The sequence below is a fragment of the Cnephaeus nilssonii genome (genome assembly GCF_951640355.1).
Source record: "Cnephaeus nilssonii genome assembly, chromosome: 11".
In the NCBI taxonomy this organism is placed as follows: Eukaryota; Metazoa; Chordata; class Mammalia; order Chiroptera; family Vespertilionidae; genus Cnephaeus; species Cnephaeus nilssonii.
The window spans coordinates 87,302,983-87,330,604 of NC_137082.1; the positions used below are offsets into that span (position 1 = coordinate 87,302,983).

Here is a 27,622-nt window from a genome sequence, read left to right on the forward strand (position 1 = left end):
TTCTGTTCTTGGCCTTTGTAAAGCTGATATGCCTTAATGTTCCCCTCAGCTTGACTAAACATAAGTCAGGCTTCTGCCTGACTCTAGGCCTGACCTCCCTTTTCTTAGAGCATTTACGTAGAAAACTTTCCATTGTAAATTCTTTTATCTGCCCCATTGAGACATAAATCTCCCGGTTTCTGGACGGTTTTATAGCCCAGAAATATCCTTCCTAAGGACCTGGGAGCCATCCCTTTGAAATGTAATCACTGAAGGAGCTCTCCCAATCCCTGTGGGAGGGGAGGAACCCAACTTCCTAATAGTGACAATTAGCAAACACAACTGACCAACTTCTGCCCTAGCAGGTGTAGCTCAGTGGATAGAGCATTAGCCCAAAGACTGAAGTGTCCCGGGTTCGATTCCGGTACCTCAGTTGCAGTCTTGATACTGTTTCTCTCTCTGTCTCTCCCCCTCCACTCTCCCTAAAAATCAATAGAAAAATATCCTCGGGTAAAGATTAACAAACAAACAAACAAAACAAAATTAAAATAGTTGACCAACTTCCCCACTAATAACCTTTAGTACTTTTATATTAGCTCATCCCAGGCCTCAAAAACCCTCCTTTCATTCCAGTGGATTTGAGTTCAAGCTCTCTCCCTTGTTGCAATAGTCTTAAATAAATTCTTCCTGGCCTTCTTAAATCCTTCACATGCAATTTTTCTTAGACATTTGTAATTTCCAAAACAAAGATCTTTTAGGCATTTTCTTTTGCTGTTTTTTAAAATTATTTCTAGATAATACTTAGTTGACTAGACTTACAAGTTCCTCATCTTTGTTAGCTCCTTCTCTAGACATCAGAATTATTGGAAGTAGTTACTTTCCAACCTCCTTATCAGTTTTCTCTGATAATAGTTTTTTGTCTTTATTTGGTGTCCTGCTGATAGAGCTGAGGTGACCCACATATTTTTCAACTATAAAACACATTCTCAATGAGACAACCTTTCTCATTTGTGCAATAGTCTACTATCAAAATCAATTCCTCCAATTGTTTTATCTGGCAGAATCCTACTTACTGTGGATATGTCCTACTTAGGGTTGATATAAACATGATCCTCACTAATGGATTGTTAAGACCAGAGGTGTTTACCTGTTTTGGGCCAACATCTGAGTCTATTATTTAGCATATTCAAGGAAGAAAGACGCATATTTGTATGCCATTTAAAACTACTCATTAATCAGTAGAACTCAGAATATGATTTAATAAAGCACATGACAACCCTAAGAAGTTTCTATAAAAGATAAAGCTACAATTTAGAAAATAAATGCACAATTTTCCTAAGTCTCCCTAACTTGGAAAATTTAGAACTCTCTCTCTTTCTTTGGCTATAAAACTTATGCTGATCTTTCTTTGAGTTGGACAACTTTAACTCAAAAGTCATGTGTGACATATGCATTTTTCTGTACGAGGTACTGCACCAGGGATAAGGTACTTAACCTTAGGTAAGTATTTTAAAAATCATTAAATAATCACACGTTTATAATTCTTACAGTGTGTTTGCCAATAAAGCATTTACTATAACAATAAATGCAAACATTTCCCCTAAGACTTTACTGTTTTTTATGTTAAATATTAAATTTTTAAAAATTTTATGTCAAAACACTGGCCCATGATGTACCCGGCTCTTGCCTTTTCAGTCTAAGAACCTGTGATATGGGAGGACATCTGTGCTGCCTTATATTTTGTTTCGATGGGCAGGCAGTAATGAGGTTCCTTGCTCTGTTAGATTTGTATCAATAAGGTCATAAGTCCAGGTGACCGGCCATGCCAGAAATGAAGGCACAGTACCAAACATGGCCTAGCAAATTGGAAGGTCATGGCAGAAACACTCACAGGCACTTCAGACATGTTTCTAAAAGTGGAAAGAGCAAGGAGCATGATTGAGATTCCCCGTATCAATTTTAATTTTCTTTCCTTTGTGTTAGTTCCAACACTGTCTTGGTGTCACCCAATTATTGGGAAATGATAAAGGGAAATATGAATCTTATTATCCGGGACTTTCTTTTATCTGCTCTGACCCTCATTCTTGCCAATCAGTTCCAATCTTCAGTAGAAACTTAATTTTTGTCTACTGCCTTTTCAGGGAAAAAGGCTTACCACTCACTTCTGTTCATCCTCATCCCTTATGCGGGGAAAAAAAGAGATAAAAAGACAATAAGAGAATTGTGTGCTTTCCTCCCAATGTCAAGTTCTTCCTTATGAATAGGAAACATGGTCTACAAGGGAGACATTACCGTCTACGACCACATCTGTACATAAACCAATGGCCTCTATTTCATGGGTTCTCCACCGGAGTCAGTCTTGGCTTGGTTTCCCTCGATAGCAGGTGCCCTCGGGGGCTCTTAAAAATTTTTTTTTTAAATTGATTTCAGAGATGAAGGGAGAGATAGAGGGAAACATCAATGATGAGAATCATTGATCGGCTTCCTCCTGCACGCCCCACACTAAGGATTGAGCCCACAACCCAGGCATGTGCCCTGACCGGGAATCGAACCATGACCTCCTGGTTCATAGTTCAATGCTCAATTACTGAGCCACACTGGCTGGGCGTGTGGGCTCTTTTTAACTTTTCATCTTCTTAGAGACTGGTCTGTGGGACAGATCCTTCCCTACTTACTGCATGAAGTGTAAATGACAGCGTATAGTTTGGTCTGGTAATCACACAGGACTCCTCTTTCCCATAGAAACGTAAGCCATCGTTCAGGAGATGAGACATTCAATGATTCATTTCACAAATGTTATCAGTGCCTACAACATGCTGGACACTGACACAGTGTAGACAGATGAACCCAGACTTTAAAGTTTAGTGGGTCTGTTAAATGCCAACACTAAACAGTGTTTCCAAAGGGTTGTGTATGTGTGTGTATATATACACTTAGGTTCATGAAACTTTTCCTTCATATAAAATACAGAGTGTAGTAACACATCGTGATGTTTCACTAATTTAACTTTTCCCTTATAGAAGGCAAAAATTCCCAGTTACATTTTATGCAAAGAAATTTGGGATTTTAAATAAAAGTACCCGAGTCACAGAATTTCATGTATATTCAATGGACAATGTAGGGTCTTCCTTAAAAGTTCGGTACTTACTCATCTCTGCAAACAGCTGTCTTCTTTCTGCCATGGTATTTCCTCTTTTCCCACTATCTTCAATCATTCTACGAGACAAAATGGGTACAGTGGGTATTATCCTCCTGCTAATGAGGCCAATGGCCATTTCTATAGAAACACACTTGCCGTGGTTATGCCACAAACACAGAGACAAACTAACACGGTGTATTTCAAAAATATAGTTTTACTTTCACTAACTTAAATTGCTGTACATATTTCTGCATACATAATGTTGCTGTATTTGTTTGATTTTTTATTTTCTAACACAAAAATATCTACAGCAGAAAATGATCTTGTGTTATAACTAAATACAGTCCTATCCAGTCTGTTAGGTGATACACTTTTACGCATATAGATTCTAATTTGGGGAATTCCTATGAAGAAGATCGAGCAGATATAATGCATCTCATTGAACAAATGAGGAGACGGAGAGTCTCGTGAACTTTGTGAAGTGAATGGCATAGACGTTCGGGCTCCAAGACCAGTATGCCTTTTACCACATTCTGCTGCAGATTGTCCCTTGTGCGCCCAAAACTTCCATTTAGAAACAGGTGATTTTCTAAATGTTCACCTCTAAGTTGAGTTTGGAACTTGCCACTGTTTATCTGTGCATAATTTCATGTAAGGTGGTTAGGTTCACATCTCTACTTAAATAAACATACTATCTATAGTGGGACTATCTTAAAAAATACTAAGAGTTAAAACAGAGAGTAAAAAAAGCTACAAAAAAATTAAAATTTGACTTGAGGAAAGAGAAAATAATGAGAAAGTTAATGGAAATGTTGTTTAGTCTGACAGAGGGCGTGGGCTAAATATTAAGGATTTTACAGGTTGATGGAGGCGATTTTTTAAATTACATCTAATTAAACTTTTAAAAATTAAAGTCTCACCTCTCATGTACACATACGCGTGTGCATTTATACTGATCCCATTATGCTTTGATTCTTGGGCATGGGAAGCATAAGGCACAGCTGATCGTTGTGCCCGTCTTTCCATGGACCCTGCTCCTTCTCAATATGGGTCTCTGTCCACTCTATTTATTATATTTATTTTTGGTCTGGTTGCCCTCTTTCTGTGCTTAGGCAACTTGCAGTTACCCTTCAGGTCTCAATTCAGATGTATCTTCCTCTGAAATCCCTCCTAATTCTGTGATTGGCTGGGTTTATGCCTTTCCTCTGAGCCTTCATAGCCCTCAACGCTGGGCTTAACAAACCTTTATTGGTATCTTCTATACTCCAGACACCAAACGAAGCTCTGGGTATAACACAGTGATCAGTCCACAGCTCCCGCCCGCACTGTGCCTCCACTCTGGCGGGGAAGACCCAAACGCGTATAAACAACAAATGCACAATGAGGTCATTGAAGCTGTAGAAGCGGCAAGAAAGGTATGCGACTGCGAGAGAGGTTGATCACCTGGGGCTAAAGTGAACAGAACCACTCAGGGAAGACTGCTCAAAGGGTGAGGTGCTAGTTTCTCTGCAAAGGGCATCAAAGGAGAAGTGACTCTGGGACAGTTTTAAAGGCCGAATAGGAATTTTCCAGGTGGAAAAGAGTGAAGGAAGGACTCGGGGGGAAAAGCATGGCACTTTGACAAGTGTATGGGGTGCACTTGGTGATTGGGGCTAGCCTGGCATTGCTGGGTGCTGGGTGCAGTGCGTATGGAGATGCTGGAGCGGTAGCAGGCATCAGAGCCAGAGAACCTTGGTCAGATCCAGACAGTCAGAGCTTTGCTCTAGGGCGCCGGGAGCCATCCAAGGTGTGAGTAGGGATGGATGTGCACAGATTTAGATTCTGTCAAGATTACTGCACTTGTGTCACGAGTGCAGGAGAGACTGGGCCGGCAGGACGGTAGGGGGTCAGAGCACATGATTAAGGGACTGGGTCCAGTTAGCCGGACACTTGTGTGATTCGGGAGTGACAATATTCTGTTTTACGCTAAAGGACTGATTTGAGCGATTTAGGACACACTCAACAGCACGTGATGATTGGCAGGCCACAGGGAAGAGCAGAGAGGGCCTGAGCCTTTGCCTCCCCACAGCATTTCACACAGAGCAGGACACCATCGGGGGCCCTCGTGGCGATAATGAGTTGGTAGGAGGTGAGCTCCCTGTTCCTGGCCCCAGCCTCATCATTAAAACAGGGCTGCCAGCTAGACAGGGAGAGTCCCCCACTTGGCCCTCGTGTATGGGGGGAGGAATGAGACGACAGAGTAGAACAGCGTGGGAATCAGCAAGATACAAAGAATGAATCTAAATGTAGGTCACGGGCTGTTAGGATAAATGTGAGTTGTATTTTGGAACAGGGAGAATACGTTCACGTTGAAATATCCCATCCTCGAGCCACTTCCTTCCCACTTCCTTCCCGTCTCTAATCCACCGTCATCCACAGCGTACATTTCTATGACATGGCACAGAAGACATTTTAAAGGGAGAAGCTTAACCCAACGGTGTCTTACATTTCTGTGAATTTCCCCAGATTATAACATGCGTTTGCCTGTAGCCTCGCGAGGAGGAAGGGGAGATACTATTCCCAGGTCAGAGCTGAGGAACCTGAGACTCAGGCAGCCTGGCCATAAAACACACTGTATTCTCTGGCAGGGCTGGAAATGGAGTCCTTTCTATTGTTTGCTTTTAATTTTAAAATTCTGAAGCCAGCATGGATTCTAATCATCAGTCATCGTATTCCAGCTGCCACTGTTCAATACAAATAAGATCCTTCTGAGGCTGGTAACGAAGTTGGTAGACGTTGGCAACTCAGGCCAGAAGGAGAATGGGGAGGAAGGTCCAAGCTCTCTCTGATTCCCCGGAGCGATGCCTCTGTCTGCTTCTGAGTAGATCCTCCTGTTTTAAAACACTGTTACCCTGGAAAGAGCCATGGTGATGAAATAACCCCAGCACCCAGATTTATGTCAAGCCAGACACATATCATCACACAACTCGCACCCTGATTCACACTCAGTGCCCATCCCCAAAGGCCAGCGGTGTTTTAGAGGCTGCACTTCAGCAAGCAGCTGAAGACGCGCAGACCTTGTGTGCAGGGTGACGAGCCGAGCCGAGCCCAGGCTTTCTGCTCCCTGTGTGGCTCCCGGCGGGTGACAAGGGGATGCTGGGTCAGCGATCGCCAGTGCTGCCCACCCCCCGGAGTGAATCAGCGCAGTGAAGGCCACGCCAAGGGCCTCGCCTCCTCTGATTGATCTACGGGCGGCACAGAAATGCCCGCTCCATTTCTGCTCATGAAAGAGGCCCTCAGATTTACATCCGAGTCCCAGTCTTCTTGGGCAATATAATAAAGTGTTCCGCGCGCTTTCCCATAATTGCATTTGCTTCCACTTCCTCGTCCTTGATTGAGAGGAGCGCCAGGAGCAGAGGATGCTGCCTCTAAGATCAATGGCTGCGATGCCTTTCTGCCTTTGCCTTTTGCTTTGAACGTCATCTTCTGCTCTTGGAACCTGGGCCTGGTTCTGGGGGGCCAGGGGCATGAGCACACTGTTCCAGTGCAATGACCAGCTGGATGCGTGAGGGACCTGGTCTTCCCTGGACAGTATCCGCCACGGCAGCTGTCCGCCAGCCTGGAGAAAGGATCAGAATGCAAATGGCGGGTGCACTGAATCTGGGGTTGGAGCCCAGCAAAAAGGCCTGGGGCTGGGTGGAAACCAGGTGATGGGGGACATGGGGGAAAAAGAGGGGGCGGGCAACTGTAATACTCTCAACAAGAAAGATAAAAGTACCATAGGTGTTTCTGATACCCAGCCAGGTTTGAGCTGGAAATATGATACTAGTTGAATTTGACCATGAACTTAACTGTCCATTAAAGGTGGAATTTTTATTTTGCTTTATAATATGTTTCTCTAGCTCGTAAGACACACTATCAAATCTACTTTGAGCCAAAGGAGAAGGTAATTAATTCTTTGGGGAATGTGAATACTCAGAAATATATACATGCTTTAATATGGGTATCTAATGAGGTGAACTTTTAAGAAACAGAAAATGCCATCGGAAAGGAGAAAACCATCTTCATTCTGGGAAGAAGTACTCTCAGTGGCACTTTCCTGTCGGGAAGGAGCCTGCTGTTCTGGGGTAAGTGTGTGTGCACGACGTTTAAGGACGTTCGGTTTTGTTTCGTTTGATTTCATTGGGCTTATGAGGCAGGGCTCCTGCTCAAGAGCAGCTGGTAACCCCCCCCCCCCCTCCTTCCTATTGGGAAGGCATTAAAGATGGCAGAGCGAGGTGGGAGCCACTTGGCATGGGGAAAGCGGAGCCTCTTGGAAGGAAGATGATCAAAACTGGAATTCTGTCATGTGAGTTCAAAGGTATAAGAATGTGTGAAGGACGGGGGAACCCAGCTGAAGAGCCTGATCAAAGGACCCCAAGGGTCCCAGGGACGACGGCCATAAGGAGGGGTGGTCTGTACTGCTGCCTCCAGCACTGCATTGGGACCCAAGTTTTTTTTAGAGAATCATGCTCTATCCGATATGAGGTGCCTTTGGGACAATGTGTGTGTGTGTGTGTGTTTGTGCACGCGCGCACACACGTGTGTACTTGCATCTGTATTTCTCAAGAGCAGTAATGTTGGCGTATTGGCCCTCTTGGTCAGGCAGAACTATGGCTGACCTTACCACTGGGCGAGTCTTCCCTGCCCCCCTGCTGGGATTGCCCAGTTCTTAACTTTTGGGGGAGGGTGTTAGGATATTTATATGCTAACATGCTTTAATATTTCCATATTTTTCCATTGAAATGCCTTTCAATTATTTGGAACTTTCTTGATTTTAGTGTAAGATGTCACTGTCCACACACATAGGTTTATGTCTTTTTCCTTGTTACATATCTAACAAATGAAAACAAATAAGTGAAAAGTCCCTTCCCATCTCTAATTAGAAGACTATTTTTCACTAATCTTGCAATAAGACAACTCCAAACTTGGTAATTGAATTTTTGAGCCCCACTTATCTCATTGCACTGAGATCATACTATATACACACAAACATTTATAAAAGTAAAATAGATTAGTAAACTTTAAAGGTCGTAATTCCTGTTGGTGTGCTCAGTGGTTAGAGCATTGGCCTGAGCCCCACCGAAGGGTCTCGGGTTCCATTTCTGGTCAAGGGCATGCACCTGGGTTGCTCTCTGTCTCCAGGTTGGGGCGCGTGTGGGAGGAAATCAATCCATGTGTCTATCTCACATCAATGGTCCTCTCTCTCTCTTTTCCCCACTCTCTCCCCTGCTTCCACTCTCTCTCTGAAAAAGCAATGGCTCTTGAGTGCTTCCCGGGAGGTCAGCGTTGCTGGCTCCAGAGGCCACATGAGGAAACTGTCTTTTGAGATGAGAGAGATGGGAGAGCAAATGGTGGAAGAGGGCTAAGGTAGGTAGGTGCAAAGGTATCAACATGGCTGTTAGGATGTAGTCATGGATTCAGAACCCATAACAAGGTGTGAGATGACAGAGGGGTCCAAATGCGGCCTATGAAAAGATCAGAGGGGACATTTACTAAATTTAATAAAGAAAAAAATCTTCTTTCCCTACTAATTCTTCTAGATGTCTCTGAAAATTTATTTTTGCCAGAAAAAAATACTTTTAAAGGGTAAAGAATTCTAGATTGCCGAAAGAGCTATTTTGATCTCATTTAAAATGAGGACTGAAGGAAATCTAAATTTAACCACTTTTCAATCTAGTTTAGTGTGTCAGTAAAAAGTAGAATAGAGGCCAACCCAGAGCTAAATATTAATTAACATCATGCTATTTTTCCCCCTTTTCTCACTCACACTCTCTCTATGGAGAATATCTAAGGCTAATATTAAATACAACAACGTAGAAATCAGCAATGACTTTGTAGGGATTCCGATGATTGCTATCAGTGCAAGCACAGCCAAGTGTATGGAGTTAATGCGTGCACATGCCAAGATTAAATAGGCCACCTGGAAAAGAAGCAGGCAGAGTGGGTGAGCAGCCACAAGTGATGGCTGCAAGATCCCCAGCAGGAAACATTTTGCACATCATGGTCCTTTCCCGAGACAAGTGCTGATGGCGTGACAGGAGGACAGAGTAGGAAGAGAAGAAACAGGCAGCCCTTATGTCTTGCCTCTGGGTCTGTTTTCTATGAATTATCAGGCTCTTCATTATGTCCCTTCGACTGAAGAGACTTTTTGTCTGAAATTAAGGAATGACCAGGAGAAGCCTCTGTTTCTTGAGAGAGCCATGGCTCTAAGTTGGTGGCTGCCAAGAATTTGATGGGGAAGAATAGCTGGCGGGAATGCGCCTCCTTTTCCAGCCTCGAACCTTTCAGGCCGTCTGAACCACCCTGCTGAGGCAGAGGCCTGGATGCCTGGCTAATGTAGCAGGAAGGGACTGAGAGATTCATTCACTGGTGAGAGCCACAATAACAGTTACCATTAACCAAGTGCTTACCAAGTGTGGGTAGGCTCTGAACTAAGCATTTTCCGTAAGGTATCCTACTTATTTCTTACCCTACCTCTGAGATAGGCGATTTTGTACTATTCTGTTTTTCAGATGAGGAAACCAAGGCTGATGAGGTAGAGAGAACAATGCCTCCCCACAAGGACGCCCACATATGGAAGCAACCTAAGTGTCCATCAAAACATGAACGGATAAAGAAGTGGTGCCTATGTGAACTGTAATACGATTCAGCCATCAAACAGAATGAAATCTTGCCTCTGCAACAACATGGATGGACCTAGAGGGCATTGTGCTGAGTAAGGCAAGTCAGACAGAGAAAGCAAATGCCAGATGATTTCACGTATATGTGGAATCTAAAAACAAAATACATGAACAAGCAGAACAGAAATAGACTCAAAGGTATAGGAACATTTTGACAGTTGCCAGATAAAAAGGGGGTTGTGGGGCTGGGTGAAAAAGGTGAAGGGATTTATAACAAATTGGTAGTTATAGAATAGTCATGAGGATGTCAAGTACACCATAGGGAACATAGATAATAATACTATAATAACTATGTATGGTGTCAGATGGGTACTAGATTTATTGGGGTGATCACTTTGTAAGTTATATAAATGTCTAATCACGGGGTTGTGTACTTGAAACTAATATAATGTTGTATGTCAAGTGTAATTTTAAAATAAAAGTATTTTTAAAAATAAATATTTTCATTTATTAAAATATGAGGTCATACGTCTGACTATCACAATAGAACAATCATTGGAACCCCAATCTACCACATATCAATAATCATCTGGATGAGACAATACTCTTATAATAGATATATTATTCTAAATGAAGACCATATAGCTAACCAAAGGATATGGAAATGCGGTGCCTGCTACTGTAAACTTTACAACCCCAAAAGCCAGTACCACAATGAATTACATTAACCCAATTAAAACATCGCATGCTTTTACTGCTATATTATTCTTACAATAATATAAAGGATAAAGTGATATACAGTACAATTATGTAGAAAATGGACCTGCCCAGAAAACAAAGCTAATTTTTGAATCATAATGCCCCAAGTTAATGCTTGTAAATGGAATAATACACACACATACACACACACACACACACACACTGTGCTTCTCTGACTCATGATGCCTGTACTTCAAACTACCCCAACTTCACAGACGCACCGCTAGAAGTAGTCACAGTGACGCAAAGAACTGTGGCACTTGAACAAAGCATTGTCAGACAGACAGTACTGACAGCACGGCGAACACTCTCTTGAGATTGTAAAAGTCCCTCTTGCGATGCATCCTATGTGTCCCCTCTGTGAATCTGAGGAGACTGGAAGCCAGTGTTCCGGACTCATGCTTCACTGTCTGCATTTATGGAAGCAGTGTCCCTGGGCCTCATGAGAACATAGCGCAGGGTGACAGCAGCAGGCTCAGCGTCCCAGGCTGAACAAACAGTTCTTTCTTAACAAAGGCTTTTGCCGAGGGGCACTCAGGCCATTTCCTGATGGTGCTGGGCACACAGACACACCCTCCCTTTCACTGTCATATTCAAGGCACCGGAGCAATGGTGCATTTAATAGCATCTTAGTGACTTCAAAGACTTAATTAGCCTAAACTACTACCTGGAAATGATTAGGCCCTGAGAGAAATAACTGCTAAAAACTGTTTTTTAAAAGCTCCACAAAGCTGTTGAAAGGGATGCTGGGACTTAGGAAGTTTACAATATGTGACCAACAGTTACCCTTTGAGCTCATAGAATACAAAGCCGTCCTTTTCAGCTCTGAGCTGTTACATTACTAGGCTTGACGCGTGAACCAGTCCTGTCTCTTTACGGTTACATAAAGTCAGGCCACTTCAAATAAAAACCAGAGCCTGCATAGCATTCTAGGGGCAAACAACAATCGTGTGTAAGTAAAGGAGGCAGAACTAGAAGTTCCTCATTGTTACTTTCCTATTGGCAATATGTGTCTGTGCTACCGGTTCCCAACTTGGTGGTGTCTCTTGATGAGAACAATGACACTCAGGAGTCAAGGGGTAGGTCCAACGCTGCACAGCGACGTAGCAAAGCCAGGATCCATAACAATAAAAGTGTAATATGCTAATTAGACCGGACAGCCGAACAACCTTCCAGACGTCCTTCTGGTCGTCCTTCTGGATAACCTTCCGGACGAAGCTGGGGCTGCTAGGGCCAAGGCAAACTGCTGTGGCTGCGAAGGCCGAGCCCCTTGCACGAATTTCGTGCATTGGGCCTCTAGTCAGAATATAAATTTCCTGGGTCTTGGCTAAGAGATGTTTTTTGGTCTACCATAGTGCCTCTACAGATCCTTGCCACTATTCGTCTATTTGGCTTCATAGATCGATTTCTGTGAGCCAGTCCCTCTACTGTAAAAACTCTCTAAAGAACTCCTTTCAAGAATATGGGGTGTCAGGGATAGAAGGGGGGATGAAGAATGAGAGCCTTGGAGTTCACAAGTGATTGTCATAATCACAATGGTCCACGGAAGTTCTTTGAAGCAAGCAAGTCATTGTCCGGTGGTGCCATACACCTGGAAATGTTTTAAACTTGAGATATTGTTCTCCAAGCTAATGAGCCCTTGAAACAATAGAGTCTTTTAAAGTTGGTGTGCCTTTGCTCATTCAAACTTTAGGATTATGGAGGTATATAGGGAAAGACTATTTATAATAGTGAAGGACAGAAAGAGAACTGGACCTCTCACCTCCAAACAAAAAGAAAAAAAAGATAATTTTTCTTTTAAAATATGTCCCTTATACATGGTAAATGTGTTTATTTTTAATATAGTGGCCTGGTGCACGGATTTGTGCACATTGAAAGGAAATTAATTAGAAGAAATATTTTAATATTGCTATTCGCCCTTTCTCTATAACAGAAGTGTCAACCAAATTCACGATCATCAATGACAGATCGAAACACAAGCATATGGTTGGCACCAGCGAGAGCTTTATATGTATCACCCATGCGGGAGCCAACGTTTATTTTTAAATTGCCAGTGTGCATCATATGTTCTGGCCAGTTGGTCAGTCAGACAGCTATAGGGTTGGTCACTTAGCCTTTTTTATATATGCTAGAGGCCTGGTGCATGAAATTTGTGCATGGGTAGGGTCCCTAGGCCTGGCCGGCGATCAGGGCTGATCTGCAGGGTGACTGGCAGGGCTATCAGGGGGGCCCCTGCTGGCACCCGCCTTGGCTGGCCTGGTGCCGCCTGCTCGCTGGCTCCGCCCCCCCCCCCCCCACCGCTGCCACCGGTTGGGGCCAGAGGGCTGGAGGCAGCTCCTGCATTGAGCATCTGCCCCCTGGTGGTCAGTGCGTGTCATAGTGACCAGTCGTTCCGCCATTTGGTTGATTTGCATATTAGGGTTTTATTATATAGAATAGATAGGATATAATCTATTCTACTTTATGGAATAGATTATATCCTAATCACACAGCATCAGAATCAGGTGTATTTTAGTTTTAACCCTTTGCACTCGCTTGCTTTTTTCTCAATTCCTTTATTCTACTTGGGATTTAATTTTTTAAATACCCCAGATTTTACAAAGCGCGGCAGTAGAATAAAAAACTGGAGTTTCTTTTCATACAAACTTATTTATTTGGATTTTTTTATATTTCAAATTATTGATACATTCAATACAATTCTACACATGAACTGCTACCAATGCTAACTGTGTCGAGTCACACTCGACATCCAAGTGCAAAAGGTTAAAAGTTCAAGCTAATTACGGAAACTTTATCTAGCATAGCTTTCCACTCAAAATCTCCATGAATGTCCTGGTCCATGGCTCTGGGTGCTCACAACCAGGCCCTCCCAGGACTGGTAACTCTCACTGGGCTCTAGATATACGGGGAGGGGAGGGGGCATTACTATCAGATCAGCATTTCTTACTGTCAAATGCTCTCCTCTCACAGACATGGAGGACTCCTCCCCGACAGGGAAGGGGTTCGTCAGGTCAGGACAGCAGATAGGAGGACAGGGTAAAGAGGCCAAAGTGCAGTAGCGAGACCAGGAGCGAGAGGTGATGATTCAACTCTAAAGCGAGTTCAGGCTTAGCCTGGTTGACTTGGCCTTCTGCGTTTTTACTAACTATGTGTTTTGAACAGCAAACCACCAGTATGAATACCTTGTTTTGAAAGAAATCAAAACACGACGTTAAGTTTTGATCCTCCTCTCTGGCGGAGCCTGCGCTGTGTGTGCCTTCCTTGGGCTGGATGGTGTGCTTCTATCACTGCAGCTTGTAATCGCAATGCTGCCAGTGGGAATGAGGCTCTTTCACGGGATCGTGAGAAAGGCGTTCCATGGACCCACATGTGGGAGAGTGTGGTATGGCAAGATTTATTTGGGTGGAAATAGAAGACTGCCCCTGGGTTTTCAATTTCCCATTTCCATCCATCCCGCCACGGGAAAAATCAATCTTGTCTTCATCAAGGACAAAACAAAGGCCCGTGTCCAGAGTTTCTGTTTCCTATGAAAGCTTAGTCCTGTGGAGCCCATGGGTCTGCTGAAGGCACCAGTGGCTGCTACACCCACATGGCTGCGTGCGTTCCCTGGGATTATATTATCGCAGGAGCTTTTTCAAAATAACCAATCAACTTCCCAAGCTTTGGTGGGCTTCTGATGGGTCCACTTTCCAACCAATCTCTTTTCCCCAGGCTAGACTGACAAGCCTCTATAGTCAAGCACCTCCCCCTGTACCATTTTGACATCTATTGGCATGCCCTTACCTCCCCCTGCTCCTCACCACCCCCACCCCACACCAGAGTAGGGAAGGGAGAGGTGTTAATCCTTGGCAGGCAATGCTGTGATCCCCGAGGTGTGCGAAGCAGTAGCTTCCTGGTGAAACAATATCCGATTCCCTTTGCTTTCTTCCTTATTGATATCTAGCTACCTACGCTAACAACCTGAGCTAGTTTAGTAGCCATGCTTGCTGTGTTCAATGGCCCCTGTCATAATCTATGTTACATTTTATAGAATGGAAGTAATGCAGGAGGGACTTCCCACTGCCTTTAATTAAAAGTCCAAAATCCTTACTATAGCTTTGCAGGTCCTGAGCAATCTGGCTCGCAGGTTCATCAGCTCTCTGTTCACTCACTGCACTCTAGTGACACACGTCTGCTGATTCCTTCGCCTGGAATATTCTCTCTTCTGTTCCCCATGAATATCCCAACCCTCTCAGCCCCGAACCTGGCCAGCTCCCCTTAGCGTCACTCCCACAGGGCAGCCTTCCCTAATTTATCTAATCCATTCTAGTTATCTGCTTTCATAACACCCTCATAATTTACTTTTATAACCGTTATCACAATTATAGTCATAAAATACTCCATTAAATTTTTTTGGGGGGTGTCTTATCAATCCTAAGACTGTCAGTTTCATTGAATGCATGCACCGTCTCAACAATGTTCACTGGCAGATTTCTGTGCACAGGAGTTAGACAATGCCAACAGTAATTACAGAGTATTAATCTGACAGTAAGTACACAGGATAAATTAGAGCTGGGGAGAGACTAAAATGATTTGGAAGATTTGGCCTGGAAGGGCCGGCAGTGGACTTCACAGACAGAGAGCTATTCCCCCAAACCGGAGGGCTTCCTCTCTAAGCAGCCGGCCTTTGGCTGGGTTCCTGTAAGAGGGAGGGCCATGATGGAGATGGCTCCGCTGTTGCTAAAATAAACGACTTAGAAATCAAATGAGAGAAATCATTCACTTTTACTCTTATAGCTTCAAATATATATTTAAGAATTGGGGAGATATAGTTTAAAAGAATATAGCATCTTGGAAGTAATTAAAATTTGACTTTAGGTGAAGTTTCATGATCATTTCACAAAATAATTTGCACACTTATATGTTGTTTTAAATTTTAAACTGTATGCAGTTTGTGAATGTGAACTTAGATAACAATTTCCATAGGTACAATTTAACTCAATCTCCCTAATAAAAGTTACTAGCACTTTCTTTGATGATTGAAATAGTCTTTATATTCATAAAAATGTACAGTCCTTTCAGTTAAGCCTCGAATGGCCAATTTTGGATAACTCTGAATATTTTCAAAGTAGGCAAATATCCTCTGAATACTAATATTTTCATAATACAGCTGTTTAAAAATGAATAAAAATTAATTTTTACTGCTATCAAGTTTTGAATGGAGCAAATTTCTTCCTGAGCCACAGAAGACGAGATGTGTTGGCTGGTGGCACCTTATGCCTTTTGAGAAAACGGAGGGTGTATGACAGAGTTGGAAAATCAAATTATACAAGGAACAAGTAGAGAACCATTCCCTAGATCTCATCATTTCTAGAGTCGGGCTATTTTTAATTTTTCAAAATTCACTACTGAATTTTCCATCACTATTTTCAAACAGGACCTATACTCAACTTGGTTGATCCATCACGTTTTGGGCTAAAATGTGCTATGAACATTTGCCAAAAGCTCATAATGTCACTCTTATTGTAAATGCACAATTTTGAGTGGACCAAGGACATGTGGGCAAATACCTTTTAATACCCAGAAGTTCAAAATATTTAAATGAAGCCCAAAATGACAGAATACTGACCCCTTTACAAAACTGACTCCATCCTCTCTCAGTCCAGCCTAGTGGACTTAGAATCTGGAATTTAGTTCCGTGTGTACAATCTTTCATTATTCTCTCCTTATCTGTCACTCTTAAGATCCATGACACGATGGCTATGGAGAGCAATTTAATTCTCCATTTGGTGACAACCGCGACCTATAAAACCAATGGGATAGGATGCACATTTTTAAATGTTTTGCCTGGGTGAATGTATTCATATTCATTATGACTCATATATAATTTATTTGAAAAATGTCTGTCTCCTACAGATTTTAGAACTGAAATATCTAATCCATGGATATAAATGATAAATAGTGCATGCACACATATGTGCAGTATGCAAATACTAATTAGGGAAAGTGACATTTTAGAATTTAATGTGGTTTTGCTCTCTTCTGATTATAACTTTTATCAGTACTAACAGCCAACATGAAGGTACAGCTACAGTACTACATCATTAGAGTTTATGAGCATTCTCCATGTGAGGGCATAGAACCAGACTTTCCAACTCCCTGGCATAGCTGTGTGCTAGGTTTATTTGCTGCAAGTAAAGTTAACACTGCATATTGAACACTATTTCCCCATTGATTTCAAATTTTAATTGAAAAATAAGTTCCAGAATTGGTAAGGTGATCAGAAGTAGTCTTTGGGGGTGGGTAAAACCCTGTACGATGTAATGAAAGGTGGCAGAGGTGGAGATGAGAAGGAGGCTAGTTTCTTATGCACATTTCAGTGCCGTTATGTGAACAGTACCCCTTCAAAGTTGGGCCCAGGTAGAGATGCCTCGTATGGTTGGCAAGTAGAATGACCGTGTGTTGGAACATGAGACAAAGCAATGAAGTAACGCAATGAATTTTTAAGAGCTGTACTAATTGATAATAATGATAATGATAAAGTCAACTGAGAAATATTCAACTTAATTTATAATGCCTTTATTCTCTTCTTCGTATATGATGCTCACCCACCCCACTTACATCCCACATTCTCAAAGTGCCTAGCGTGTAAGATTGCCAGAGGTAACCAATAAAAAAAAAATATATATATATATATATATATATATATATATATATATATATATATATATATATATATTTTACTCTCAGTAGGTCTCAAATATTGCATAGGACATACTTCTACTACAAAATTATTCATTATTTATCTAAAATTAAACTTTATATCTTTCTGATTTTTATTTTTGCCACAGAATCTTTTCTTCAAATTAATTCCTCAACTGGAGCCACGTGGCTAAAACCGGAGGCTGTTGGGCAGGGGCAGGAGGGCCGCATCCAGCCCTCACAGGCGCCTTCCCTAGCTGCTGTCTGAAATCTACTTCCTTGTCTCAGCCACAGAGGTAAACCCGGTGTCTGTGCTTGGGAATATGCTGTCACTGCACACCCAGGCAACTCCTCAGGACAGGAATGAGTTCCAGTCCTAAGGTTACTCCATAAGTTTCATTACAGCACGTTTTCCTGTTCAGAAACTGCTGTAACATTAAAGTGAGATTATTAGGTGACAGGCCGCTAAAAGTCAAATTATCTGCCATGGAAAAATATTAGGGGGGGGGGAAACCCAAATATTTCAAAGAAATTATGGGTAAAAGAAGTTTTTCTGGACTGGTCTGTAACTTACTGATCATGGGTTGCTAGTGAGACCATGTGGAGGTAGGCAAACAAATATTTTGTTGTCCTTTTTCAGCTTCGGGGAGAATGATAAACCCAAGAAGAATAGGTAGGGGACTCATCGGGTGGGGAGAGCAGAAAATTCACAGGAACAAAGAGTCAACGCAGAAACTGAGGGTCTGCTAATCTTTCCAAACCCCTAGGCAGCTCACGACATCCCGAGAACATATACGTGCGTTCACTCTCCCTCATCTGCCCTGTCACTCCTTCCTATAAGTCACTAATGCTAAGGAAAGAGAAAAACGCTCCACACCTATCTCTGTTCATTCCATCATCTATTCATTAACACCATAAAGAGCTAAATATGCGAGCCAGGCGTCCGAGGAATTGGTGGCACAGTGATAAACAAGAAAGAGTTTCTGCTGCAGAGAACTGATGGCCGAATGGGAAAACAGACATTAAAATGTGATTGCAGAAATAATGAATGACAATTATGAGAAGTGATACTCACAGAAGTCCAGTTACTGCAAACACTGGCTACCTAATACAGAGTCATCATCATCATAGTTCCTTATGCATCTACTATGTGCAAAGTATTTTACATCCCTTATCGCTAAAACTCAAACAAATCTTAGAAAGGAGCAAGGTTGGTATTATTAATATGGTTTTTAAAAGATAATGGAAAACAACTTTTTCTACGTATGACGTTGACTGTCTTCCGAGGAGACCACTGGAATGTTCTGCCAGCATCTTGATGTATTTGAACGGGAAGGTTTGGAACAAGAACAGAAGAGCAAAATTTCTCTGCAGAACAGGAGGGAAAATATTTGTTGTTCCCATGAAAGGATCTGGAAGCAAGTGTCAGGAGTGGGAAAAAAAAAAAGAGGAGAAGTACGATAGAGGTTTCTGGAGAGATGAAGAAAACCTTGTGCCCCGCCCCCCTCCCAGTCCTTGCCAACCCCAGGCCTTCCGTGAAGTTACTAGCATTGCCAGTGGGAGTGGATTCTTCGGTGGACGCTGGAGAGGGGCAGAGTTTCACTTGTGATCTCATAGGGGGAAATGGGAACACAGCTTGCGTAACAGAGACAGAGGAATAATAGGTGAAGGGACAGTGATCCCCAAGAATTCCCAAAGGTTGTGGGAAGGCTTCGACGTGGGTTTTCAGGAACTTTCTCTGATTCCCCAGGGGTCAGGAAGTCCCAGCTGACAAGTGGATTAACCAAACGAGAACATGTGGACTCAGAGAGGCCGCAGACTTGGCTAGGGCCCGAGCATTATATGTGGACCTAGCTCTGGCTCCTGGGTCTGTATGCTTCCCCGTTTGCCATGTTTTCTCAGTTCTGTCAAGAAGGGCACTAGGGACCACGGGCAATACTCTCACCCTCTATGGCTCTGGGAGAAATTGGCCGCACACTGGACAGGGCACAGGCTGGCCACTCTCATTCAGAGTCCCCAGCAATCGTGTGGCTTTACTGCTTCAAGTTCAAAGCGCTTTCACATATTTCTCGATGTATGGAATTTACACCTTCTGAATGAAGAACTAAGTAAGTTGTGCTAACTAAATCTCAAGGGTTGGTTTTTGTTTGTTTGTTCGTTTTTTACTACAAATCACTCCTCCAGCAGTTCCTTCCCACGCATGATCTCGCACGTGCAGCTGGCCGAGCGCAGGACTCAGCTGGGAGCCAGGGGGAGACCTGCATTTGCTGTGCGGCGTGTGGACAGACTTCAAGAGCAACGCACACATCCGCGGGCTTCGGAGAGAACACTGGGGACATCGTGTCCTGGGTCAGGCGGATGCCTACATTTATTTTTGGAATTGTTTCTTGGATGTGGAGAGATGAGTGTTTTTGTTTTTTTTTCATACAGAACCGAGGACAGGAAACAAGGAGGTCAAAGGAGGTCTGGAAGCTCTACCTACACTCGGCTGGTCTGTCAGCAGGTGGAGTAAGCCCTCCGCAGGTACAGGTAAACGTAGGTGCCTTCCAGATTGCCTGCTTTGGTGGGGAACCTGCCACATCGATGAAGACCATCATTCGGTGCCATTTATATCTCTCCACCTTGAATTCCCCGCCTCCTGTCTTTTCTTTGTGTCCTCGTTTAGATTATGCTTACTTTTATATCTTTGAGAGTACCTAGGATGCTGTTGAAAATACACTTTTTTGGATATTTTTGTTTTTATGTTTTTATTTTATTATTATTATTTTTTAAAATATATTTTATTGATTTTTTACAGAGAGGAAGGGAGAGGGATAGAGAGTTAGAAACAATGATGAGAGAGAAACATCGATCACCTGCCTCCTGCACATCTCCTACTGGGGATGTGCCCGCAACCAAGGTACATGCCCTTGACCGGAATCGAACCTGGGACCCTTGAGTCCGCAGGCTGACGCTCTATCCACTGAGCCAAACCGGTTAGGGTGATATTTTTGTTTTTAAAAACTTATCTTTACTGGTGAAAGGATTATAGATGTCCCCCTATTTCCTCATTGACCCCCTCCATCCTGCACCTACCTCCCCCTTTCCCAGGCCTTCACCACCCTATTGTCTGTGTCCATGGGTTAAACATGTATGCATATAAATTCTTTGGTTGATCTCTTCCTACCCCAACTCCTCCATTGCCTCCCTTCTGAGATTCATCAGTCTGTTCCACGCTTCTATGTCTCTGGATCTATTTTGTTCATCAGTTTATTCTGTTCATTAGATTCCACATATGAGTGAGATCATGTGATACTTCTCTTTCTCTGACTGGCTTATTTCACTCAGCATAACACTCTCCAGGGCCCTCCTGCTGTCTCAAAGGGTAAGAGATCCTTCTTTTTTACAGCTGCATAGTACTCGATGGTGTAAATGTACCACAGCTTTTTTATCCACTCGTCTGCTGATGGGCACCTGGGCTGTTTGGATACTGATATGAAATACGCTTCCACTTCTTCAAAAAAGTTTAAGAATGTCAGTGCAAGATATTTTAATATATTTGAATGCTCCACCACATTTTACGTATGGAAATACCCAGCGTCTCACCGCAGGCACACGCTCTGCCACACTGCCCTCCTGGCCAGCGTTTCCCCAGCAGCGTTCTCGGGGGAGACAGAGCCACGGGCCGCCTGGTGCTGGGTCGGCAGGAGGTCAAACGTCAGTTTGCCCTTCGCCCTTTCGCAGGCGCAGAAACGCACCTCCCTCCGCCCTGATGGCAGAGGAGGCAGCAATGGGAGCCAGACCTCAGGCCCCGTGGAGGGAGGCGTGCGCTGGTGCTCGAGGCCCATCAGGGCAAACCCCTCCCTGCCACGTGCTCTCTGCGCGCTCCAGCAAGTACGGTTTTCCCCCCTCGGTCTCCTTCTTGGAAATGTCACTTGGTAGGAAATTACTTTGTGTAATTCCGTGAGGACGGATGAGGTAAGTCTGCCAGCTGTCTGGCATTGTACCAATCAGTTTCTGTTACTGGATCTGTCATCCTGTCCTTCCATCATCCCTGTCTTCCTCTTCTCCCGTAGCCACGCCTGCGGGCTGGCTGTCTGCAGAGACGGAGGCAGACACCGGAGCCAGGCCCGGGTGGGAGCATCCCGTCCTCCTGGCCACAGCGAGCACTTGGAGCTGCGCACACAACCCCCGGCCTTCGCATTTTACTTGCTGGGATCCTGTCTGAGTTACTAAGAAAATGTCCCTGCTGGGGACGCGAAGGGGATCGGTATGTGATCTGCGGCAGCGGGCGGCTGTCCTACCTGCTGGCCCCCACCCCTGAGCCAGTGAGAGCCACAGATGTGGTTATGCGGCTGAGCAGGACTCACTGGGTGCAAAGCTGAGCAGAAGCAAGCCGTGGGGACGGCCTCTGAGTCTCCAGATCTAAAGTCTGAAGCCAAGTGCACGGGGGCTCTTTTTATTTACCTAAGGCGACTCCCCCTTTTCACATGCATGTTCACAGTGGCTTTGTGATCATAAAAACCTGGAAACAACCCCAATGTCCATCAACAAGTGAATAAATAATAAATAATGCAATAAAATAAACATATTGATACATGCAACATGAATGAACCTGAAAATATTGAAAGTGAAAAAAGCAGACAAAGAGTATTATGAATGATTCCATTTATAAAAAACTCTAGACAATGCAGACTAATCTATAGTGTCCAGATGCAGAGCTGAGGCTGCTTGGGAAGGGGGAGGGTTGGGGGGACTGCATTACCAAGGAGCCTGAGGAAACATTTGGGGATGATGGAGATGTCTGCCATTTTGCTTCTAGAGATGGTTTAAAGGGTATGCACCTTGTGCCAACACTTGTTAATTTGTACACTTTAAACAAAGTGTAGTTCATTGTCAATTATATGCCCTAAAGCTGTTTTTAAAATTCCCCAATATTTCCTTCTAATTCTTACGTCTTTATTTATTATAAGTATCAAAGTATTAAAGTATTAAGTATTATTATAAGTCTAATCTAGTTGGAATTACTTTGTAGTATGAAGACCTTTTCCTTCCCAATATGGTTTGATTTACTGCATAACAATAATAACCTCCCCTAGTGATATGTTCTGCTGCTCTAGGATGCATTAGCATATATGCTAGCATTTGTACACACTCCATGGTTGTGTCTCTATCAACACCATCTTTAATTATAATTCAACTTAATTATAATTACAGCTTTATAATTTACTTAATAGCTGGTAAGAAAAGCTCTTTTTTTTCATTTTAATATTATTTTTTTTGCCTAACTTTAATCCTAAACAAGAGTCTCAGGTCTTAGCATTACTATCAGAAGAGAATATTTAAATCCAAAGGATTATTTTAATATAATTTTCTTTTATTTATTTTTTTAATACAATGTTAAATACCAAAGGTAATAAATGTTGCAATTCAAAAAGGCTTTTATTTTACATTAAAAAAAGAAAGTATTTGCAAAAAGAAGGCCAAAGAAGGTCAGTTTAGCTAAACTGGAAAAATCTGTTGCTGACGATCACATGCTCTGGCTTTGTTTCTCCTGCCCAGGCTGTATTCATTGGTTCGCACAGAGCTTGGTATCTCAGGTAGACAAGAAAGAGAGCTACACTCAAGAACAATGTGGGGCCAAGGAGGGCTGTAAAGAGGACAGTTTGTAAATATGAAGGCCGAACACACACCTCTGAATGTAACGGGGCATTGCATCGGCAAGATAAACTGATACATACTGTTTGGGGGTTGTGTGAATACGGGAGGGGGTAGTGTGGGGGCTCATCATAGTTTCCTTTTATTGGTTTTACATAAGCATAAAGTGCCAGCTTTTTTGTCTTTTTATGTTAGCCATTTGAGTTATGTTAAATCTGCTCATTTAGTGTCAGAGGTTAGATTGATTTCTTAAATTAAAAAAAAACGACTTCATATTTTTTTCACATTAGTTTCCCACATTAGGAATTGTAATTGCTGACTATTCTCTTCTATTCCAAAACAATCTTTTCATCAGATGTGTGAGAATCAGACTGATTACCTTTGAGAGGTACCAAGAGACAATAACCAGGCAGTTAACACGTATTAAATACCTACTGTGTACATAAACTACCTTGCTCTTCACAAAAAATGAGGATTTAATCAGAATAATCTAAGCAAATGCGAGTGCTCTTTATTTGTAATAGCAGTTTTCCAAAGCCAAATGGTGGTCACTGAGGAGAGTTTTACTTTTGAAGATGAGAGGGGCTTTGAGCAAAGCAGCAGGTGCGAGTGAATCAGTAAGTGAAACTCTGTGCTTTGCTTGCTGACTCATTGGCTCTAAGAAATTCATTGCACTTGATTTTCCTCTTCGTTAAAAAGGGAGTGATAATGTCATCTTCCTTGAAGGATTATTAGGAGATTTAAATATAATGCAATCCAAATACTTCGCAAAAGTTAAGTCACAATACAAATGTTAGTTTATTATCCTATATAATAAAAAGCTAATATGCAAATCGACTGAACGGCGGAAGGACCGGTCGCTATGACGCACACTGATCACCAGGGGGCAGATGCTCAATGCAGGAGCTGCCCCCTGGTGGTCAGTGCACTCCCACAGGGGGAGCCCCACTAAGCCAGAAGCCAGGCTCACGGCTGGTGAGTGCAGCGGCAGTGGATGTCTGACTGACAGCGGGGAGAGGACCTAAGCTGTCAGTCGGACATCCCCTGAGGGCTCCTGGACTGCGCGAGAGGGTGCAGGCCAGGCTGGGGGAACCCCCCCTCCCCAGTGCATGAATTTTGTGCACCGGGCCTCTAGTGGTTAATAAAAGCCTCTCCAGATAATCACACATAACATTTGCAGAAATGACTTTGGAGACCTTGTGAATGACTAACTTTATCAACGTACTGCCTAATAGTTGAAAGACACCATCTCCTAAGCTCATGGAGAGGTAGCCATCTCAGATGGGGGTGACATAGCAGAGGACAAATGTCTAGAGAGAGATTTTCCCACCGCATCCCCCCCAGGAACAGAGTGGTGGGAGGTCTGCTGGTCTTCTTCCTTGTCCTCTGACAGGGCAGTCACCTGGCACATATACCCAATGACATAATTAGCTGAAGCACTCTGAAGTCATCAATGAAGAGAAAGGGAGCTATAAGAGTGACAGAATCAGACGATGGGGCAGCTGCTGGTCACCCAGGCTTGAGGCTCACCTTGCCCTCTCTCCTAGGTCCCTCTAGAGTCCTCACATCCCTGCTGCCCTGAGCCAGGGTGTCCCCAAACCTCCTCTACTTGGACTGTTGCTCATCTCTCAAACACACCCCACTGTAGTACCATTCTCTCCAGGAATTCCAACGCATCAGAGCTGTTGTTCTTGCACTGCTTGTATCTAGAATGTTTAAGTTTTTTTTTTTTTAATTCTGCATCTGTTGACATTCTTAATTCAGTTGGATTGCAAGTCACCTAATTTTCCATAACATTCTTTCTGTACAGAAGGTGACAATCCACCTACTTCCCAACTAACCCATATCATAGGGAAAAGAGCAGAACCCAGATTTGTACCTGACTTTGCTCTAGGGCCTGGTTGGGTTCTGTCTGGAACCTTCCATGTGACCTTGAGGATTCTGCTACCAATCCCTCCCCTTAAATCTGGCCTGATTCCCCTTCCTGGCTGCCAACCTCTCACGAGCTCCCTTAGGTTGTGCAAATGTCAGAGCATTTAATTCCTAGCAAGACCACAATGAACAAATTGATATACTATTCAAATACCCAGCCGGGAAAGGGAATATGCTTGCTCTCATAATAATATCATTAGCAGTGTCATTCTTTGGCAAAAGGTCAGAGCTACATAGATGTGTATATGGAACATTTCTATGAAGCACATTCTTAGAGATGAAAACTTCAAAGGTGCCAAACTGATTGATAGTATTGACAATAGTACTGGGTAAAAAAGGAATTCCCTCAATTTACAATGGGCATGCTCCTAAAAAAAGCTGTACTCAAACTTAGATAAGAAAAATCCAAAGCTGCCCTAAAAATCTTATTGTTTCTGAGCAGTGCTATGCAAAAGGACGTAAATACCAGAACACCTTCTAAATCTTATTACACAATAATAATTGCTAACATCTTTCTAAATGTCAGGTACTTTGTAAACATCATCTCTTGATGTACAATAGACTTTCCATGGAGTGAGAGTAGGCTAGCTTAGTGGGTGAGCCCCACTACCTATGGCTCTCTCTCTTATTAACTACTAGGGGCCCAGTGCATGAATTCGTGCACCTTGAAAGGAACTGTGGGCCGTGAGGCTGTGGTGGGCACAGGGGTGGGTCTCGGCCCATCCTGTGCACCCATGCCCGGCCCCTCCCGCTGCAGCCCTGCTCCCACCGCTGCCACTCCCATGCGCTGACGGCGTCAGCCCTGCTCGCATTCATTGATGGTGTGGAGCGATTGGGGCCAGCACCAGCAGCGGGTGTGAGCAGGGTTGGCACCATCAGCAGGTGCGAGTGGCGGCTGCTGCCCCAATTGCCCCTCAGGAGCAGGGGGAGGTGGAGAAGCCCTCAGGGGTGATCGGGCCCAGCAGCTGCTGCTCGTACCTGCTGATGGCGCCGAGCGATCGGGACTGGCACCAGACCTTGGCAGTGGGTGCGAGCGGTGGCTCCAGCACCAGCAGCAGGTGCGAGTGCCAGGTGGAACCGTGGTGCGTGGGAGGAAATAATTTTCAGTAACCACCAGAGGCTCGCCTTGATGACAGCGACTGGCACCCCGTCTTGGTCTGGCACCTCCGTTCACCTGCTCCACCATCCCGCCATGGTTGACGCTCGCCATGTTCCCCACACACACCCTGGTGGTCAGCACATGTCATAGCAACCGAATGTTCAGTTGTTTGGTTGTTTGGTTGTTCGGCTGTCCCACCATTCGGTCTATTTGCATATTAGGGTTTTATATATATAGATGGCCTTGGGGAGATTACTTTACCTCTCTGGTCTTGATGTCTTCATCTGTGTAATAAAGATGATACATGTAAAAGTACCTGGCTCCTGAGGTTTTTGTAAGGACCAACAGAGATAATAACTACTTATATACAGGGGACATTTTATTTGCAACATCAGTTGTGAAGAGAAATGCATATAGGTGGAAAGGGGACTCATCAGGATTTTAATAATGCCTGACATTTGCATATTTACACTAGTTCAGCCAGTCAGCAGGAGGGCCCAAGCACACTGGCCCTTAAGCCTAGACCCTTTTCTCCATACCATGCTGCCTGTCCACGTTCTACCTAAAGATAAAGAAGTGGAGCAGCTGGGCAGCCACACAGCCACGCCTCTGACTCCTCACCGCTTTCTTCTATCAGCTCAGCAATACAAGCTGGTGCATTTGTTCCATTTCTCAGATTTTGTAACCATCACAGTAATGAAAAACTGGCAAACATACTTGGCTTTATTTGGTTAGGCTATTTTCCTCAGAGGGTTGTTGGGTCCAAGGCTCTGCAATATTTAAAGCATTTGCTGTGCACTGCCAGGCAGAACCACTTCCCCTCCAAGTATCAGTTTAATTCTCACCACAGTGTGTGACGGTTCATGTTTCCTACACCCTCCCTAACACTGGCTATTAACTCCCTCTCCTCTTCCTATTTCTCTCGTTTAAAAATATGTGCTAAAGATTAAAATAGTATTTGTTTGTTTAATTTGTATGTATTTAAAAGTAATTAGTAAAGACAATACCAAAGACACGATCCATGAAAGAAAGAACTGAGGAGATGGACATTATTAAAGTTTAAAATGTCTGCTCCGTGAAAGATAAGAACGAGAAGGAGAAGACAAGCCCCCGACTGGGAGAAATGTTTTCAGAAGACCCGTACTTTCATCAGGTTGCTTGTTTCCCTGTTGCTGAGCCCTTCTGTTAGAAACTGTTGTCCAAAACATACAAAGGACTCTTAAGCCTCAACAATAATGGAACAAACATACTGATTAAAATATGGGCAATGCCCTAAACCCGTGGTCGGCAAACTGCGGCTTGCGAGCCACATGCGGCTCTTTGGCCCCTTGAGTGTGGCTCTTCCACAAAACACCACGGCCTGGGCGAGTCTATTTTGAAGAAGTGGCGTTAGAAGAAGTTTAAGCTTAAAAAATTTGGCTCTCAAAAGAAATTTCAATCGTTATACTGTTGATATTTGGCTCTATTGACTAATGAGTTTGCCAACCACTGCCCTAAACAGACACCGAACCAAAGAAGATATACAGATGGAAAATAACATAGGAAAAGTTGACCGCATTCCATGTCACCAGGGAAATGCAGATGAAAACAACGATGAGATACCATCGCACAGCTATTAGAATGGCTACAGTTCAGAACAGCCACAACATCAAATGCTGGTGAGGAAGCCGAGCAGCAGGAACACTTGTTCACTGCTGGTGGGAATGCAACTTAGTACAGACACTTTGGGAGACAGTCGATGGTTTCTTACAAAAC

The 27,622-nt window shown here is 43.5% G+C and overlaps 1 protein-coding gene across 10 annotated transcripts in view; it reads right to left on the bottom strand.

The window, feature by feature from the left end:
* DTNA (dystrobrevin alpha) overlaps positions 1 to 27,622 on the bottom strand; it is a 305,164-nt gene that overhangs the window by 114,399 nt on the left and 163,143 nt on the right. For all 10 annotated transcript variants that reach the window (XM_079785103.1, XM_079785102.1, XM_079785104.1 and 7 more), the window contains one exon: positions 3,128 to 3,195. In XM_079785103.1, the coding sequence (XP_079641229.1) occupies positions 3,128 to 3,194 (67 nt within the window). In that variant the 5' untranslated portion in view covers position 3,195. The remainder of the gene's footprint in view (positions 1 to 3,127; positions 3,196 to 27,622) is intronic.